The 21,762-nt window shown below is 44.0% G+C and overlaps 1 protein-coding gene across 1 annotated transcript in view; it reads left to right on the top strand.

The window, feature by feature from the left end:
• The window catches only part of LOC134958791 (complement factor H-like), a 258,602-nt gene that overhangs the window by 58,326 nt on the left and 178,514 nt on the right, over nucleotides 1-21,762 (top strand). The window contains exon 4 of the mRNA XM_063941517.1: nucleotides 7,840-7,916. Within this exon, the coding sequence (XP_063797587.1) occupies nucleotides 7,840-7,916 (77 nt within the window). The remainder of the gene's footprint in view (nucleotides 1-7,839; nucleotides 7,917-21,762) is intronic.

Here is a 21,762-nt window from a genome sequence, read left to right as displayed (position 1 = left end):
GGAACAGATCATTTTCTCCCTCATGGAGAGGGTCAGGTAGGCAAGTATGATGTGCATGCATCACATATAAAATGTGTCCTGCCAAGGTGCACGTAGTTGCACCTGCGATTGCCTGCTGTTATGTCTATGGGGCACAAGTAACTTTGCCTCCACCACATTTTCACAATGTATAGGCATTGCATGTAAGATGAATGTGAACACAAGTGTATTTTGTGTTGCAGCTAATGGGGACACAATAACACCCAGTAAGTATAGTAATACACACTGCTTCTCCAAGACACACACTTTTTAAATATGATTTAATTTATAAATGCCTTGAAATGTTTGTTTGATGCTGGCAACAAATTAATTTTTCTCATTATTATTTATGGGGTGCAGATGACGACAATACAACACACAGTAATATACTGTACACTGCCTCTCCAACTTGGTTTGTTTCAGAAACTAAAGGCCTAATTCAGACTGGATCACTGCATAGTAGCACCACTTACACACATTACACCAGGTAGAGCCCGTCACACATTATGGCAGGTAGAGTCTACTTTTACAGATTATGGGCAGCATTGTGACGTTACATGTGCCCTAAATGGTATAGGATGATTCATTATGGGTCTTATATAATACAGAACAGTGCAGTACCAAACAGGCTCTATACAGTATAGGGATACATAACATGATATACTGTAGAATATGGGCCCTATACAGTATGGGGATAAACACAGAGCCTCATGGAAAATGTGTGTGCTGTCTGCCACACTGCAGAAGTGAGAGCTACAATAGAAAAACACCTACACTAAAGTAGCCCCCCTGGCGCCAATACAATTAGTTTTATTCAATTAACAACATGTATATGTCCCTAATCTGCATGCAGCTCACTATACACAGAGGGACTTCCCAACCCCCTTCAAATGGAAAAGAAAACTAAAAACAAAAGAAATACAGACAGCGCTTGCAGATTTCTTATTATAATAAATTTATTAATTAACTTTTATCTCAATGATAATTCTCCACTAGTGCTATTATAGTACCAAGGATATAAATTAATAAAAAATCTTTCCCTTGCCTTAACAACAAATTTGCATATAAAAAACTAAAACCACATTAACATCAATTAACAATTCATAATACATACAAAAAAATTCAATGCTCTGCTCCACAGATTGGTTTAGCTAGCCCTCTTAGTGCAAAAAAGATACAATAGTTTCAATGAGTCCCAGTGTTTCACTTAATTGCTACAAAGCTGCAACAGCTGAGTCCATTATTTGGTTACTTATTTTCACTTGGTTTATTGCTGTATCCTTTCTTTGGTGATTTTAATCTTGAGGTAGATGTTATAGCATTAAATAATGTATGATATATATAGAATAGGGCTTGCTTTCAATCACACATAATACGTATAATATTTAGCAGCTTTTTTCTCACTTTAAATGACGCTGATCAGGTTAGCAGCAATTTATCATGTAGAACTCTTGAAGCAGTGAGATTAATGAATATAGTCACGATTTTTATAAAACATGGCCATGTTAAGTTTTAGTTACCACTCCGCCTCAGGTTTCCGTTTTTGTAGTCCTCCCGGCTCTGGTGCTAATTAACCTTTCAATATGAGCCTTGGCCCTCATTCCGAGTTGATCGGTCGCAAGGCGAATTTAGCAGAGTTACACACGCTAAGCCGCCGCCTACTGGGAGTGAATCTTAGCTTCTTAAAATTGCGACCGATGTATTCGCAATATTGCGATTACTAACTACTTAGCAGTTTCAGAGTAGCTTCAGACTTACTCTGCCTGTGCGATCAGTTCAGTGCTTGTCGTTCCTGTTTGACGTCACAAACACACCCAGCGTTCGCCCAGGCACTCCCACCGTTTCTCCGGCCACTCCTGCGTTTTTTCCGGAAACTGTAGCGTTTTCAGCCACACGCCCCTGAAACGCCGTGTTTCCGCCCAGTAACACCCATTTCCTGTCAATCACATTACGATCGCCGGAGCGATGAAAAAGCCGTGAGTAAAATTACTTTCTACATAGCAAAGTTACTTGGCGCAGTCGCAGTGCGAACATTGCGCATGCGTACTAAGCGGATTTTCATTGCGATGCGATGAAAAATACAGAGCGAACAACTCGGAATGAGGGCCCTTATCCGGAGATACGTCCAAATTCCTCCTGATGCTCGGCGTGGGTGGTAGATTAGGTTGTCGCTGGCAGGTACAAATACAGAGACGCGTTTCACTGCCTACTGGCATCGGCAGCTTCCTCAGTCTGATGAGAGCTCCCCGGCATTTCCTTCACCTACTCACCAGCTCAGTGCTCTTCATCCCTTGGCTCCTCAGGTTGTCTGCACCATTGTCTCTTTCTGCTAAACACTCTGGAGGAGATGTGCTCAGCCTAACAGCAGCATCCATTGGAGCAGGAAACCACATTCACACAGCAGGTACTGCTGGAGACCGGGAAGTGGAACTTTCATGTGACGCCAACCACAAGGGGTCAGAGGAACTCCTCCAATCAAAGCTCAGCAGGTGCTCCTCTGACCTTTATTGCTCAGCCATTAACCTTTATTGTGCTGGACAATGTACAACCCCTGTTATGTACTAAGCTGACAAGTCCACAAACACAGCTGTGCTAGTGACTTGCAGTGGCCCCACACCAAGCACCGAGATACATGAGCAGGTCCCAGACCCTGAACACCTGCAGTACCGTAGCACCCCCATAAGGATGCCCGCAGCCACGGGAAGCCATCAGAAGTGGTAAAGGGAGCAGGGGTCACGTCTGCAGAGTGCGCTATTCAGGGTTGAAATGTAAGCCACAGGCATGGCTCCAATCAGATGGGTATGCAGAATCTCATAGGTTGAGATGGGTGGGGGGATGTGGTTTCTTCTGACCATAATGTACACACAACTTACTTCCTTCTCTACACAACTTACTTCCCTCTCCCTCTCAGCAACGGCAGCCAGCTCCAATAAGGGATCACTGTGCACGTGGGATTTCCAGTGCTCACTGACGTAAGTTCTGCGGGAATGTAACAACATGAGGGAAGAGGAGGGGGGGTTCGGGGCACACAGGGGAACCTGCCCAGCACTGCCTCATGTCATGTCTGCAGCGCAGGCACAGCAAGAGGGAGGACTGAAAACACACATGGAAGACTCACTCTGCCTCCCCAGCCCTGCCTGTTGTCATATCTACAGCAGACAGTGTTGCAACTCTCCTCACATAGAAAGCTTCCCAATAGAGGTGGATGCAAATGGTGCGCCCACAGAACAAATACACTGTGTGCATAGCACCATCTGCACACACCTAGTTATGGCCCTGCCTCCATGCTTGACTGTGGGCTGAATGCAAGCTGGATGCGCTTGCCTGTCGCATTACGAATGAACTTGCACCTCTTGGACCTAAAACACCTCAAACTTCGATTTGTCTGTGGAAAGAACCTTCTTCCACTGACTAGTGGTACAGCTCCTGTACTTTTTAGCCCAATCGATCTAATGATCTTTTTGGATCTGTCCCATTTTTGAGCACACTCTGATAAATTTGTCCACCTGTTTTGTGGTCACACGAGGTTGTCCATTTTGCCAACTATGTCCTGCATTTCTCAAAGCCACTATCGCAGATCGCGTATTGATTTATAAGACCTTCCTGTGAGCAATTTATGATATCACTTTGCACATTTTTACAAGTGTTCATAGAATCAATACAAGGTGAACACCAGAATTCTTCCAGTGTGTATGTGCTTCAAAACAGCATTGGGCATGTATCTCATATCACTGTGAGCACCTCATGACCTTGTGGGCATAGGGCCTAGTAGCTCGTAGCAGCTTTGCAAATGCAATCCATAGCAATGCAAATGCAGGAGGAGGTGCATACCACTTCCTTCCTGCATTTCAGATCTCTAAACTGTGATGCAATCAGTTCTGGATGAACATCGCGACCATCGGTCAATATGTTAATCTGCGACTGCAGGCTGAATAAGCCTTAGCTTACTCAGGCTGGCTGTCACAGGGTGACTTGCGATGTCAAGGAAACAGCATCTGGGACGCAGTCCTTGGCCCAACCACCCCTGAAAAATGGGGGCAACATGCCCCAGTTTTCCCAATGCTGGCTGCCCCCACCCAACCTCCCGAACACCTTTCCCTGTGAATCAGACAGAGGTGTTCCCATTATTGTGTTGCGCCGCAAGATACACTCTGCACACACTGTACGCAAAATTGGTTCTGCTCATGCGCAGTTTCCCGACCATTGGGAAACTGCAGGTTGGATTGCTTATGCAATCCAACCTAAATCAGGCCCATGTTTTGTTTATTTTTAAGGATCAGATATTATTCGGCAGTTAGCATACCTCACAACTTTTTTACCTCAGGAAGAGGAAGTTTGTGCACTGCGCAGCCATACGCTTGAAATTATGGGGCGTAGACTTGCAGTTATGGTGTGGGGCTTCCCAGGGAATGTTGTGCCCGTTTGTCACAGCAGGTGGCCTGATTTCTCTGCAAATCACTCATATCAAGTTCATCCTTTACAGATAACTCAAAGAATCTTGGGGTGTATTGCAATTAATAAGCTGTAGTGTGTCAGGTGTCAAAAAAATGCTGCAAAGTAAGAATGCTTTCAAAAAAAGAAGTGTTAATAGTTTTTTTATCAATTAACAAAATGCAAAGTGCAGGAAGTGAAGACAAATCTAAATCAAATCAATATTTGGTGTGACCACCCTTTGCCTTCAAACCAGCATCAATTCTCTAGGTACACTTGCACAGTTTATAGTTCTTAATGACATTGGCTGTATGTTTTGAGTCGGTGTCCTGTTGCAGAATAAATTTGGATCCAATCAGATGCCTCCCGATGATGTTGCATGATTCATAAGTACCTGCCTTTATTTCTCAACATTTGGGACACCATTAATCCTGACCAAATCCCCAACTCCATTTGCTAAAAATGCAGCCCCAGACTTGCAAGGAACCTCCACAATGCTTCACTTTTTCCTACAAATACTCATTATTGCACCTCTTTCCAGCCATTCAGCTAAAAAACTGCCTTCTGTTACAGCCAAATATATCAAATTTTTACTGATCAGTCCAGATCACCTACTGCCAATTTTCTGCTCTCCAGTTACTATATTTTCATGCATAGTTGAGTTACTTGGCCTTGTTTCCACATGTAAGGCACTGTATGGCTTTTTGGCTTCAATCCTTCCATGAAGACAACTTCTTGCCAATCTTTTCTAGATAGGTGTACTTGGGTCCCACTGGTTTCTGCCAGTTCTGAACTGATGGCACTGCTGGATATCTTCTAGTTTTGAATGGAAGTAAGCATAATGTGTCTTTCATCTGATGCACAAAGTTTCCTTGGCCAACCACTACATCTACAGTCCTCAACATTACCTTTGCCTTTACTTTTCTTTGTGCTTCGACGTGGAGAAATACATGTGGGCAATACCATCAAGGAGGCATACGATTGGCTCCAAATTTTTCTGCAACAGGACAACGACGTCAAACATATAGCCATTGTCATTAAGAATTATCTTCAGTGTAAAGATGAACAAGGATACCTGGAAGTGATTATATTGCCCCCACAGAGGCCTGATATCAACATCACTGAGTCTGTCTAGGATTACATGAAGAGACAGAAGGATTTGAGCAAGCCTACATCCACAGAAGATCTGGGGTTAGTTCTCCAAAATGTTTGGAACAACCTCCCTGCCGAGTTCCTTCAAAAACTGTGCAAGTGTACAGTATCTAGAAGAAATTATGTTGTTTTGAAGGCAAAGGGAGGACACACCAAATATTGATTTAGATTTCTCTTCTGTTAATTAACTTTGAATTTTGTTAATTGCTAAAAATAAACTATTAACACTTCTATTTTTGAAGGCATTCTTACTTTGCAGCATTTTTTTCACACCTGCCTAAAACCCTTCCACAGGTGTGTGTGTGTGTGTGTGTGTGTGTGTGTGTGTGTGTGTGTGTGTGTGTGTGTGTGTGTGTGTGTCCCAGACCCAACCCAAAATAGCGTTCCAAGCTGGGATACAAGTCCAGCTTGGGTTTTCCAGCCTGATTCGGATCCCAAAGTGAGGCAAAATGTCATCCTCCCGCTGTCGGATTCTCGCAGTTTAGGATTCTATAAGTCTTATTGTGATCAGCGCCATTTCACTCCAGCTGTGGAGTGTGTAGTGAGCAGATGTGCCCCTACTGTTTCTGTCCAGGGGTGCTGCAGTGTTGTCTATCAAGAGACTGGGGCTGCTTTGTCTTCCACCGGTGCTCTATCTGTGCTGTGTCCATCCATGGGTGCTCTGTCAATCCAGGGGTGCAACCCCAGTGTAAATAATAATAATAATAATAATAATAAAAATAAAAAATATGTATATTTATTTTTGTGCTCTAGCCCACTTTACTATACTGTTATTTTTCTGTGACACTGCTGGTCAGACCACAGTGTAATATTCTTTCGTATACCTGTATTATGTGACACTGTAGGTTGAAGTGAACCGCAGTGTTATATTATTATTTGACTCATACATGTATTGTTACACTGTAGGTGGTACATTTTTTGCACAAATTGTGATGAATGCTGTACCCCACTTCTTTTGTTATAAGACAGGGTTGGCTGGTTTAAACCACCTTGGTTTAATCCCAAAAAATTTTTTAATAAAAAACACTCTTTTTTTTTTAAATTATGCTGTTAGTACAGGCACGGTGCTGTGACTTATTAATAAGAGCCTATTATAATAAAAAAAGTGTTTTTATTAAAAATGTTAATGCCAGTGACATGCCCAGTGCTTATACTTAACTCCTCCTTTTTGTGTGTATGTGTTTCTCTGAAAAGTGCTTTTGCATTTTCCTTTTTGTATTACTATTCAGATTTATTTAATTATAATAAGTAAGACTAATGCTTAACATTAACTTGTTCTTATTTTCAGTTTCATCTATCTATGAGAGTGTTTAGTCTATCTACATATATTCAGATGTAATAGGAATTTGAAGTATGTCATGATATATTGGGTTGGGTATGTGTGACCAGTGGTTAGGAGACCGTCGGTCACAATACCGATGCCGAGATCCGGCCTGTTAGATGGCCGGCGGGGGGGGAGGGGCGAGCGCAATGAAGCCCCTTGCAAGCTCGCTGCACTCACCATGCAGCGGACTCGTGGTTTTTGTGGTTCAGAGTATTTATAGAACTGGAGTGCTGTCATTTGGAGTTTGTTTGTATGCTGTGTGATCGCCAGAAGGTTCAACACCAAGTAACATTACATATCCATTTGAAACCCATAAAGTGTGTGGCAGGTGCACATTAAATCTAGCAGGCAGATGATGTGTGCAACAGTAGTTAAGTAGTCAGGTTTTAAGACTCTGTGATAGTGTAGGACCTGCATGAAGGTGGGGTACCTTGGCGATCGGTTTGCAGGCTTCCGTGCATTGACCAATCAACTAACTAAACCCCCATCATTTAGTTATTGAAGAGTTGAGGATAAGTGAGCTTACTTTGGTGAATGCTGGATTTTCTGTATATATATATATATATATATATATATATATATATATATATATTAACCATAATTATTTAATAATACTGTATCCTAATTTTATCACAAACAGGTGATGAGTATAGTAAGGGGAGGGGGAAGCAAGGTATATGGGAAGACCTGGAAAGTGAATTAAGACAGGCAATGTACTGTAGTCTTTTTTTATTGAATATTATTTAACACTTGGCCTCATTTAAATTGTATGTACTTTTTAAATTTGTCTTTTTAAAAAAAAATTATCTTTTTTTTTTCTAATTTATTATCATTTCTATATACAGTAAAAATATTTCAAGGAATTTAAGTTACATTTCTATTTAGAATATAACCAAATCTATTTTTATTTATAGGTATCAGTTGGTGAGCAAACAGAATAAACGAGAATGTACTGCGACTGGCTGGACCAATTTCCCTCCTCACTGTGAAGGTAAAAAACTAAAAATAAACAAATGAATCTGCAAGTACATAGACACAGGTGGGCAGCACAAAGATTATGTGATTGCCCACAATCCCAAAAACAAATACAGTACTAAAATCAGAATATGTTAAGGTATGGATTATTTATCACAGAAAATGAACTGTGCATATTTCACTGTACTAAAAACCCCAAAATAAAATTATTTTATGTACCATAATTTTACTATAAAATGTCTTTAGAATATGAACCTCCAAGTTACTTGAGATACTTGCCTACACTCGCCTCACACACTTTCTTATCTCACACCACTTATTGGAACCACTTCAAAGAGGCTGTCATTCCCAACACTCCATAGAGACAGCACTGTCTAAAGTAGTGAATGATTTGGTCACTGTGAAGTAGTGATGTGCACCGGAAATTTTTCGGGTTTTGTGTTTTGGTTTTGGATTCGGTTCTGCGGCCGTGTTTTGGATTCGGACGCATTTTGGCAAATCCTCCCTGAAATTTTTTTGTCGGATTCGGGTGTGTTTTGGATTCGGGTGTTTTTTTTACAAAAAACCCTCAAAAACAGCTTAAATAATAGAATTTGGGGGTCATTTTGATCCCATAGTATTATTAACCTCAATAACCATAATTTCCACTCATTTACAGTCTATTCTGAACACCTCACACCTCACAATATTATTTTTAGTCCTAAAATTTGCACCGAGGTCGCTGGATGGCTAAGCTAAGGGATCCAAGTGGCCGACACAAACACCTGGCCAATCTAGGAGTGGCACTGCAGTGTCAGACAGGATGGCACTTCAAAAAATAGTCCCCAAACAGCACATGATGCAAAGAAAAAAAGAGGTGCACCAAGGTCGCTGGATGGCTAAGCTAAGTGACCCGAGTGGCCGACACAAACACCTGGCCCATCTAGGAGTGGCACTGCAGTGTCAGACAGGATGGCACTTCAAAAAATAGTCCCCAAACAGCACATGATGCAAAGAAAAATGAAAGAAAAAAGAGGTGCAAGATGGAATTGTCCTTGGGCCCTCCCACCCACCCTTATGTGGTATAAACAGGACATGCACACTTTAACAAACCCATCATTTCAGCGACAGGGTCTGCCACACGACTGTGACTGAAATGACTGGTTGGTTTGGGCCCCCACCAAAAAAGAAGCAATCAATCTCTCCTTGCACAAACTGGCTCTACAGAGGCAAGATGTCCACCTCCTCCTCATCGTCCGATTCCTCACCCCTTTCACTGTGTACATCCCCATCCTCACAGATTATTAATTCGTCCCCACTGGAATCCATCATCTCAGGTCCCTGTGTACTTTCTGGAGGCATTTGCTGGTGAATGTCTCCACACAGGAATTGATTATAATTCATTTTGATGAACATCATCTTCTCCACATTTTCTGGAAGTAACCTCGTACGCCGATTGCTGACAAGGTGAGCGGCTGACTAAACACTCATTCAGAGTACACACTGGAGGGGGGGCAACTTAGGTAGAATATAGCCAGTTTCTGCAAGGGCCTCCAAATTGCCTCTTTTTCCTGCCAGTATACATATGGACTGTCTGACGTGCCCACTTGGATGCAGTCACTCATATAATCCTCCACCATTCTTTCAATGGTGACAGAATCATATGCAGTGACAGTAGACGACATGTCAGTAATCGTTGGCAGGTCCTTCAGTCCGGACCAGATGTCAGCACTCGCTCCAGACTTCCCTGCATCACCGCCAGCGGATGAGCTCGGAATTCTTAGCCTTTTCCTCGCAGCCCCAGTTGCGGGAGAATGTGAAGGAGGAGCTGTTGACGGGTCACGTTCCGCTTAGCTTGACAAGTGTCTCACCAGCAGGTCTTTGAACCTCTGCAGACTTGTGTCTGCCGGAAAGAGAGATCCAACGTAGGCTTTAAACCTAGGATTGAGCACAGTGGCCAAAATGTAGCGCTCTTATTTCAACAGATTGACCACCCGTGAATCCTGGTTAAGCAAATTAAGGGCTCCATCCACAAGTCCCACATGCCTAGCGGAATTGCTCCATTTTAGCTCCTCCTTTAATCCCTCCAGCTTCTTCTGCAAAAGCCTGATGAGGGGAATGACCTGACTCAGGCTGGCAGTGTCTGAACTGACTTCACGTGTGACAAATTCAAAGGGTTGGAGAACCTTGCACAACATTGAAATCATTCTCCACTGTGCTTGAGTCAGGTGCATTCCCCATCCTTTGCCTATATCGTAGGCAGATGTATAGGCTTGAATGGCCTTTTGCTGCTCCTCCATCCTCTGAAGCATATAGAGGGTTGAATTCCACCTCATTACCACCTCTTGCTTCAGATGATGGCGGGGCAGGTTCAGGAGTGTTTGCTGGTGCTCCAGTCTTCGGCACGCGGTGGCTGAATGCCGAAAGTGGCCCACAATTCTTCGGGCCACCGACAGCATCTCTTGCACGCCCCTGTCGTTTTTTAAATAATTCTGCACCACCAAATTCAGTGTATGTGCAAAACATGGGACGTGCTGGAATTTGCCCACATGTAATGCACGCACAATATTGGTGGCGTTGTCCGATGTCACAAATCCCCAGGAAAGTCCAATTGGGGTAAGCCATTCTACGATGATGTTCCTCAGTTTCCGTAAGTGGTTGTCAGCTGTGTGCCTCTTCTGAAAAGCGGTGATACAAAGCGTAGCCTGCCTAGGAACGAGTTGGCGTTTGCGAGATGCTGCTACTGGTGCCGCCGCTGCTGTTGTTGCTGCGGGAGGCAATACATCTACCCAGTGGGCTGTCACAGTCATATAGTCCTGAGTCTGCCCTGCTCCACTTGTCCACATGTCCGTGGTTAAGTGGACATTGGGTACAACTGCATTTTTTAGGACACTGGTGACTCTTTTTCTGAGGTCTGTGTACATTCTCGGTATCGCCTGCCTAGAGAAGTGGAACCTAGATGGTATTTGGTACCGGGGACACACTAAATCAATAAATTCTCTAATTCCCTGTGAATTAATGGTGGATACTGGACACACGTTTAACACCACCACAGCTGCCAAGGCCTGAGTTATCTGCTTTGCAGCAGGATGACTGCTGTGATATTTCATCTTCCTCACAAATGACTGTTGGACAGCCAATTGCTTACTGGAAGTAGTACAAGTGGTCTTCCGACTTCCCGTCTGGGATGACGATCGACTCCCAGCTGCAACAGCAGCAGCGCCAGCAGCAGAAGGCGTTACGCTCAAGGATGCATCGGAGGAATCCCAGGCAGGAGCGGACTCGTCAGACTTGCCAGTGACATGGCCTGCAGGACTATTGGCTTTCCTGTCTAAGGAGGAAATTGACACTGAGGGAGTTGGTGGTGTGGTTTGCAGGAGCTTGGTTACAAGAGGAAGGGATTTAGTTGTCAGAGGACTGCTTCCGCTGTCACCCAAAGTTTTTGAAGTTGTCAATGACTTCTGATGAATGCGCTCCAAGTGACGTATAAGGGAGGATGTTCCTAGGTGGTTAACGTCCTTACCCCTACTTATTACAGCTTGACAAAGGCAACACACGGCTTGACACCAGTTGTCCGCATTTCTGTTGAAATAATTCCACACCGAAGAGGTGAATTTTTTTGTAATTTGACCAGGCATGTCAATGGCCATATTCGTGCCACGGACAATAGGTGTCTCCCCGGGTGCCTGACTTAAACAAACCACCTCACCATCAGAATCCTCCATGTCAAAGTCCTCTTCAGCGCCAGCAACACCCACATCCTCATCCTGGTGTACTTCAACAGTGACATCTTCAATTTGACTATCAGGAACTGGACTGCGGGTACTCCTTCCAGCACTTGCAGGGGGCGTGCAAATGGTGGAAGGCGCCACATGTTCCCGTCCAGTGTTGGGAAGGTCAGGCATCGCAACCAACACAATTGGACTCTCCTTGGGGATTTGTGCTTTAGAAGAACGCACAGTTCTTTGCTGTGCTTTTGCCACCTAAAGTCTTTTCATTTTTCTAGCGAGAGGATGAGTGCTTCCATCTTCATGTAAATCTGAACCACTAGCCATGAACATAGGCCAGGGCCTCAGCCATTCCTTTCCACTCCGTGTCGTAAATGGCATATTGGCAAGTTTACGCTTCTCATCAGACGCTTTTAATTTTGATTTTTGGGTCATTTTACTGAACTTTTGTTTTTTGGATTTTACATGCTCTCTACTATGACATTGGGCATCGGCCTTGGCAGACGGCGTTGATGGCATTTCATCGTCTCGGCCATGACTAGTGGCAGCAGCTTCAGCACGAGGTGCAAGTGGATCTTGATCTTTCCCTATTTTACCCTCCACATTTTTGTTCTCCATTTTTTAATGTGTGGAATTATATGCCAGTAATATATCAATAGCAATGGCCTACTGTACCGTACTGCTATATATTAAATACTGGTAGTCAAAATTCAGCACTGTCCTTCTACTATATATACTGCGCACAACTAAAATGCACCATAGGTATGGATGGATAGTATACTTGACGACACAGAGGTAGGTAGAGCAGTGGACTACTGTACCATACTGCTATATATTATATACTGGTGGTCAGCAAAATTCTGCACTGTTCTCCTACTATATATACTGCGCCCAACTAAAATGCACCACAGGTATGGATGGATAGTATACTTGACGACACAGAGGTAGGTAGAGCAGTGGCCTACTGTACCGTACTGCTGTATATTATATACTGGTGGTCAGCAAAATTCTGCACTTTCCTCCTACTATATATACTGCGCACAACTGAAATGCACCACAGGTATGGATGGATAGTATACTTGATGACACAGAGGTAGGTAGAGCAGTGGACTACTGTACCGTACTGCTATATGTTATATACTGGTGGTCAGCAAAATTCTGCACTGTCCTCCGACTATATATACTGCGCACAACTAAAATGCACCACAGGTATGGATGGATAGTATTCTTGACGACACAGAGGTAGGTAGAGCAGTAGCCTACTGTACCGTACTGCTATATATTATATACTGGTGGTCAGCAAAATTCTGCACTGTCCTCCTACTATATATACTGCGCACAACTAAAATGCACCACAGGTATGGATGGATAGTATACTTGACAACACAGAAGTAGGTAGAGCAGTGGCCTACTGTACCGTACTGCTTTATATTTTATACTGGTGGTCAGCAAAATTCTGCACTGTCCTCCTACTATATATACTACGCACAACTAAAATGCACCACAGGTATGGATGGATAGTATACTTGACGACACAGAGTTAGGTAGGGCGGTGGCCTACTCTACCGTACTGCTATATATTATATACTGGTGGTCAGCAAAATTATGCACTGTCCTCCTACTATATATACTGCACACAACTAAAATGCACCACAGGTATGGATGGATAGTATACTTGACGACACAGAGGTAGGTAGAGCAGTGGACTACTGTACCGTACTGCTATATATTATATACTGGTGGTCAGCAAAATTCTGCACTGTCCTCCTACTATATATACTGTGCACAACTGAAATGCATCACAGGTATGGATGGATAGTATACTTGACGACACAACGGTAGGTAGAGCAGTGGCCTACTGTACCGTACTGCTATATGTTATATACTGGTGGTCAGCAAAATTCTGCACTGTCCTCCTACTATATATACTGCGCACAACTAAAATGCACCACAGGTATGGATGGATAGTATACTTGACGACACAGAGGTAGATAGGGCGGTGGCCTACTGTACCGTACTGCTATATATTATATACTGGTGGTCAGCAAAATTCTGCACTGTCCTGCTACTATATATACTGCGCACAACTAAAATGCACCACAGGTATGGATGGATAGTATACTTGACGACACAGAGGTAGGTAGAGCAGTGGACTACTGTACCGTACTGCTATATATTATATGCCGGTGGTCAGCAAAATTCTGCACTGTCCTCCTACCATATATACTGCGCACAACAACTAAAATGCATCACAGGTATGGATGGATAGTATACTTGATGACACAGAGGTAGGTAGAGCAGTGGCCTACTGTACCGTACTGATATATGTTATATACTGGTGGTCAGCAAAATTCTGCACTGTCCTCCTACTATATATACTGCGCACAACTAAAATGCACCACAGGTATGGATGGATAGTATACTTGATGACACAGAGGTAGGTAGAGCAGTGGACTACTGTACCGTACTGATATAATACTGGTGGTCACTATTCAGCAATATTCTGCACTGTCCTCCTACTATATACTACAATGTAGCACAGATATGGAGCCTTTTTCAGGCAGAGAACGTAGATATTTTTAGCACACTGAGCACAGATATTTGCAAGCACACTGAGCACAGATATTTGCAGCACACTGAGCACAGATATTTGCAGCACACTGAACACAACTGAGAGAACGCTGCACGTCCTCTCCCTATCATCTCCAATGCACGAGTGAAAATAGTGGCGACGCGTTGCTCCTTATATAGAATACGAATCTCGAGAGAATCCGACAGCGGGATGATGACGTTCGGGCATGCTCGAGTTAACCGAGCAAGGCGGGAGGATACGAGTCTGCCTCGGAACTGTGTAAAATGGGTGAAGTTCGGGGGGGTTCGGATTCCGAGGAACCGAACCCGCTCATCACTACTGTGAAGTCTAAAGGCCATTATTCACTTCTTATTCTTCTAGATTTCTCTACTGCTTTCAGCACAGTTGATCATGTACTTCTCATACAACCATTGCAATCCCTAGGTCTTCAGGACACAGCCCTTTCTTGGTTCTGATCCTACCTATCTAATCACTCTTTCAGTGTCCGCTTCTCTGAATTCACCTCCTCTTCACTACCTCTATCAGTTGGCGTACCGCAAGGCTCAGTCTTAGATCCTCTACTTTTCTCAATCTATACCACATCTCTTGGCAAACTAATCAGCTCTTTTGGATTTGAGTATCATCTCTATGCAGATGATACTCAAATCTATCTATCCTCCCCTGATTTATCACCATCAGTATTGGTACCTGTCACTGAATGCCTTTCTGTCGTTTCAACTTGGATGTCATCTCGCCACCTCAAACTTAATATTCCCAAAACAGAATTAATTACAGTTGTGCTTGAAAATTTGTGAAACCTTCAGAAATTGTCTATATTTCTGATGAAATCTGGCCTAAAACTACTTTTTCACACAAGTCCTAACGGTAGATAAAGAGAACCTTATCAAATACATAAGACAAAAATAAAATAACCAAGCTCATTTTTTATTGAGGAAAATTATCCAATAGCAGTGAGTGAGTGAGTGGCAAAAGTATGTGAACCTTTGCTTTCAGTATCTGGTTTGACCCCTTGTGCAGCAATAACTGCATGTATTGTAAACATTTCTAGTAATTGTTGATAGAGATGAGCGGGTTCGATTCTCTGAGAATTGAACCCTATCGAACATCACGTCCTGAGCCCGGATCAGAGTCCGGCTCAGGACTTCCCACCAGACTCAGAAACCAGAACGAGTTAAAAAAATCATCATCCCGCTGTCGGATTCTCGCGGGTTTTGGATTCCATATAAGGAGCCGCTAGTAGCCGCCATTTTCACTCCAGTGTCTCTCTCCTCAATGTCTGTCTGTGCGGAAAAGTGGTGTGGTGACCTGCTCTGTCTTATGTGTGTCATTCCAGTTCTGTCTTGTCCAGTGGTGGTGTCAGTCCAGTGGTGGTGTCTTGTGCTGCATCAGTCCAGTCACAGTGGTTGTGTCCTCTGCTGCCATATGTCCAGTGCTGCTGTATAAGTCCATTCCAGTGGTGCTGCGTTGTGCTGCATCAGTCCAGTGGTGGTGTCTGGTGCTGCATCAGTCCAGTCACAGTGGTGGTGTCCTCTGCGGCCATATGTCCAGTGCTGCTCTATAAGCCCAGTCCAGTGGTGCTTTGCTGTGCTGCATCAGTCCAGTGGTGGTGTCCCTGTGCTGTTGAATAAGTCCAGTGATACTGCCGTATAAATTCAGTGGTACTGCCATATAAGCCCAGTGATACTGCTGTATAAGTCCAGTGATACTGCCGTATAAATCCAGTGATACTGCTGTATAAGTTTAGTGATACTGCTGTATATGTCCAGTGGTACTGCCGGGCATATGTCCTGTGGTACTGTCGTACAGTCCAGTGATACTGCCGTATAAATCCAGTCCAGTGGTACTGCCATATATGTCCAGTGATACTGCCGTATATGTCCAGTGGTACAGCTGTATAAGTCCAGTGGTACAGCCGTATAAGTCCAGTCCAGCAGTACTACCATATAAATCCAGTCCAGTTGTACTGCTGTATAAATCCAGTCCAGTGATACTGCCATATAAATCCAGTGGTACTGCTATATAAATCCAGTCTAGTGGTACTGCCATATAAACCCAGTGATACTGAAGTATAAATCCAGTCCAGTTGTACTGCTGTATAAATCCAGTGATACTGCCGTATAAATCCAGTCCAGTGGTACTGCCATATAAATCCAGTGATACTGCCGTATAAGTCCAGTGGTACTGCCATATATGTCCAGTGATACTGCCATATGTGTCCAGTGGTACAGCTGTACAAGTCCAGTGATACAGCCGTATAAGTCCAGTCCAGCAGTACTGCCATATAAATCCAGTCCAGTGGTACTGCTGTATAAACCCAGTGATACTGACGTATAAATCCAGTCCAGTTGTACTGCTGTATAAATCCAGTGATACTGCCGTATAAATCCAGTCCAGTGGTACTGCCATATAAATCCAGTGATACTGCCATATAAGTCCAGTGATACTGCCATATATGTCCAGTGATACTGCCATATAAATCCAGTCCAGTGGTACTGCCGTATATGTCCAGTGATACTGCCATATATGTCCAGTGATACTACCATATATGTACAGTGGTACTACCATATATGTCCAGTGGTACTGTCATATAAATCCAGTGATATGCTGTATAAATCCAATCCAATGGTACTGCCATATAAATCCAGTCCAGTGGTACTGCCATATAAATCCAGTGATACTGCCGTATAAGTCCAGTGATACTGCCATATATGTCCAGTGATACTGCCATATAAATCCAGTCCAGTGGTACTGCCGTATATGTCCAGTGATACTGCCATATGTGTCCAGTGATACTGCCATATATCCAGTGATACTACAATATATGTCCAGTGGTACTACCATATATGTCCAGTGGTACTGTCATATAAATCCAGTGATGCTGCCGTATAAATCCAATCCAATGGTACTGCCCTATAAATCCAGTCCAGTGGTACGGCCATATAAATCCAGTTATACTACTATATAAATCCAGTCCAGTGGTACTGCCGTATAAATCCAGTGATATTGACGTATAAATTTAATTCAGTGGTACTGCCGTATAAATCCAGTGACACTGCCATATAAGTCCAGTGATACTGCCGTAAAAATCCAGTCCAGTGGTACTGCCATATAAGTCCAGTGATACTGCCGTATATGTCCAGTGATACTGTTGTATATGTCTAGTGGTACTGCCGTATAAGTCCAGTGACACTGCCGTATAAGTCCAGTCCAGTAGTGCTGCCATATAAGTTCAGTGGTGCTGTCCTGTGCTGTATATTATTTACTCCAAATAAAGGGGTTATTAATATTTAATCCAAATAATTTTTACATGGTGTGGTGTAGAGGTATGCTCTCCTGTGCTGCATTTTGTTATATAACTCCAGAAAAATAAAAATAGGGAAAGATCAAGAATTACTTCCTCCTACTGCTGCTGCTACTGCTGCTGTTGTTGCTGCTGGGAGTCGATCATCATCTCAGAGGAGAAGTCGGAAGACCACTTGTACTACTTCAACTAAGCAAATGACTATCCAACAGTCCTTTGCGAGGAAGATGAAATATGACAGCAGTCATCCTGTTGCAAAATGGATAACTGAGGCCTTGACAGCTATATTGGTGTTAGTTGTGCGTCCGGTATCTGCCAATAGTGCAGTGGGACTGCAGTGCCACTCCTAGATGGGCCAGGTGTTTGTGCTGCACACTTGTGTTGCTTTGCTTAGTCATACAGCTACCTCATTGCACCTCTTTTACTTCTTTGCATGATGTGCTGTTTGGGGCCTAGTTTTTTTTAAGTGCCATCTTGTCTGCCACTGCAGTGCTACTCCTAGGTGGGCCAGGTGTTTGTGCCGCACACTGTGTCACTTAGCTTAGACATACAGCCACCTCATTGCACCTCTTTTACTTCTTTGCATGATGTGCTGTTTGGGGACTATTTTTTTTAAAGTGCCATTCTGTCTGCCACTGCAGTGCTACTCCTAGATGGGCCAGGTGTTTGTGCTGCACACTTGTGTCGCTTAGCTTAAACATACAGCTACCTCGCAACTTTTAGGCCTAAAAACAATATTGTGAGGTGTTCAGAATAGGTATGGTATGGTAGGTAGATAGTAACTAGGTCGACAGTGTCTAGGTCGACCACTATTGGTCGACAGTAACTAGGTCGACAGGGTCTTTAGGTCGACATGGTCTAGGTCGACAGGTGAAAAGGCTGACATGACTTTTTTATGGGGGTTTTGTGTCGTTTTCTTTGTAGAGTGACCGGGAACCCCAATTAGGGCACCGTGTCCCCTCGCATGGCTCGTTTCACTCGCCATGCTTTGGGCAAAGTGCCTTGCTGCGCTCGGCACAGATTACCATTTCCAATTGTAATCCACGTGGATCGTTAAGTATGAAAAGGTTCAAAAAAAGAAAAAAATCTTGAAAAACTCATGTTGACCTTTTGACCTGTTGACCTAGAACATGTCGACCTAGAAACCCTGTCGACCAATAGTGGTCGACCTAGATAGTGTCGACCTAGAGACCAGATCCCATTCAGAATAGACTGGAAATGAGTGGAAATTAATGTTATTATGGTTAATAATACCGTAGGATCAAAATTACCCCCAAATTCTGTGATTTTAGCTATTTTTATGTTTTTTTCAAAAATCATCCAGATCCAAACCCAAAACCCAAAAGGGTGGTTTTGGCAAAACCTAACCAGATCAAAAACATGAGCGGGGATCCAGAACCAAAACCAAAACACAAATAGTGCCCGCCGCACATCTCTAATTGTTGATTAATCATGAAAATTGGCTTGGAGGAATCTTACCCCATCCCTCTGTACAAAATAGCTTCATCTTTATTATGTTGGTGGGTTTCCTCTCCTGACTGGCTTGCTTCAAGTCCTTCACACAATATTTCGATTGGATTAAGGTCAGGACTTTGACTTGGCCATTCCAAAACTTTAAATGTATTCTTCTTTAGCCATTCTTTGGTCGAATGACTTGTGTGCTTTGAGTCATTGTCTTGCTGTATGACCCATGTTCTCTTGAGATGTAGCTCCTTGACAGATGGCAAGTTGTTCTGCGCTAGATGCAGCAAAACAGGCCCAAACCATGATACCATCACCACCGCATTTCACAGATTATATGAGGTTTTTAAGATGGAATGCAGTGTTCTCCTTTCTCATTTAAGGCAAAAAGCTCTATTTTCGTCTATTCTGTCCTCAAAACAATATTCTAATAGCCTTCTGGCTATAGGCAAACTGCAGATGGGCAGCAATGTTCTTTTTGAAATGCAGCAGCTTTCTCCTTGCAATCCTGCCATGCACACGGTTGTTCTTCTTATGGTGGTCTCATGAACATTAACATTAGCTAATGTGAGAAAGGCCTTCAGTTTCTTAGAGGTTACCTTGGTTTTCTTTGTGATCTTGCGAACAATTAGACGCAGGGCCGGTGCTAGGGTGTTCGGCACCCCCATGCAAACTATAAATTTGCGCCCTCCCATATTCCTTTGGCGCGTGCTGGGAAAAGGGGTGTGGTCTCACAAGTAAGGGGCATGGCCACACAATAGTACCCCATTTAAAATTATGCCACAATGTAGCACAATCTTATTCATCTTATACATAATGCCCCACCCGTAGTAGTAGCGTCCTTATATGTAATGCCCCCCAGTAGTAGTAGCAGCATCCTTATACATAATGCACCTACAGTAGTAGTAGCATCCTTATACATAATGCACCCACAGTAGTAGTAGCATCCTTATACATAATGCACCCACAGTAGTAGTAGCATTCTTATACATAATGCCCCCCCCAGTAGTAGTAGCATCCTTATACATAATGCCCCCCCAGTAGTAGTAGCATCCTTATACATAATGCACTCACAGTAGTAGTAGCATCCTTATACATAATGCCCCCCCAGTAGTAGTAGCATCCTTATACATAATGCACCCACAGTAGTAGTAGCATCCTTATACATAATGCCCCCCCAGTAGTAGTAGCATCCTTATACATAATGCCCCCCCAGTAGTAGTAGCATCCTTATACACAATGCCCCCCCCGTAGTAGTAGCATCCTTATACATAATGCACCCACAGTAGTAGTAGCATCCTTATACACAATGCCCCCCCCCGTAGTAGTAGCATCCTTATACATAATGCCCCCCCCAGTAGTAGTAGCATCCTTATACATAATGCCCCTCCAGTAGTAGTAGCATCCTTATACATAATGCACTCACAGTAGTAGTAGCATCCTTATACATAATGCCCCCCCAGTAGTAGTAGCATCCTTATACATAATGCACCCACAGTAGTAGTAGCATTCTTATACATAATGCCCCCCCAGTAGTAGTAGCATCCTTATACATAATGCACCAACAGTAGCAGTAGTAGCGTCCTTATACGTAGTGCACCCCCAGTAGTAAATGCGTCCTTATACGTAATGCCCCCCCCCCCCCCCCAGTAGTAGTAGCATCCTTATAAGGGAAGGTTAGGGTTAGGCAGTAAAAGGGGGAGAGTTAGGATTAGGCTGTGGTGAGGGAGGGTTAGGCTGTGGAGGGGTGGGTGGGACGGCTAGGCGGTGGAGGGTTAGACAGAGTATCCCATGTATCGGGATTCTGTGTATGGGGGATGCTGCTGTCGGTCTTTTGGCCGCCATCATCCCTGTCATCCCATTTAAAGCATATGCTACTACAGTATTGTGTGAGTAAACATAATAATAAATACATTTTTGTAAAAAGCAGTCAGAGTGTGCAGTCAGTTGCATAATATATTCTGTATTCTGGTGAAGTGGACTCAGATCCACAGTTCAGCCCCACATACATAAGTTAATATCTCACACTGCACAGGTAAGCACTGGCTGGTTTTTGGTCTATTGCTATTTGCTACACTTGCAAAAGCTGGTACCTTGCGGTGGGCGGATGGGTTTGCAGGGTCCGTCTGTTTTTGAATCCCACTATGCTTCCAAGTGCTAACAGCATGGTCCACTACCCGTACACCCCAAAGACTCTAGCGGTCGGGGGAGGGGTGGTTGCTTTAAGCAGCGGCGGCGGCGGCTGTTCTGTCTAGCGGGTTGGAGGGGGGTGTTCTATCCTCCGTGCTGCAGTCTCCATTCTCCAGCGAGTGGGGATTGTTCTGTCCAGCAGGATGGGTGGAGTACATCCACAAGCCTTCCAATGGAAGGGGCAGCCTGGCTCTGTCCAGTGCCCTCTCCTCACTTTTTGCGCCGGTGACGTCATGATATCAGACGTCAGATCCCGGGCAGAAGCCGCAGTGTCAGAGGCGAGGAGGGGAATGGAAAGAAGGGGAAGCCCCGGACCGCCTCCTTCCACTTCGTAGTGTCCCGATGCCGACTGCATACTCTGAATACTATAATGAGCCAGTTTGACTCTGACTCATTCATTATAGTACTGCTCATGCTGCTGCTTTGGGCCCTGGAGCAATGCACCGTTTGCACCGCTAGTAGTTCCGCCACTGACAGGCACAGGGGGGAACAGGGGGGACAGGCCGCTGACAGCAGCATGGGGGACAGGACGGCGCAGCAGCAGGGAGGGGATGCAGAGCAGGGGAAGCGCCTCTCCGTTCCAGCGCCTCCCTGCACTGCGTCCCTTCGC

This window comes from Pseudophryne corroboree, chromosome 9 (assembly GCF_028390025.1).
Source record: "Pseudophryne corroboree isolate aPseCor3 chromosome 9, aPseCor3.hap2, whole genome shotgun sequence".
Taxonomy (NCBI): Eukaryota; Metazoa; Chordata; class Amphibia; order Anura; family Myobatrachidae; genus Pseudophryne; species Pseudophryne corroboree.
Note: the sequence above shows the minus strand (reverse complement) of the source record. Positions and strands in the feature narration are given on the sequence as shown.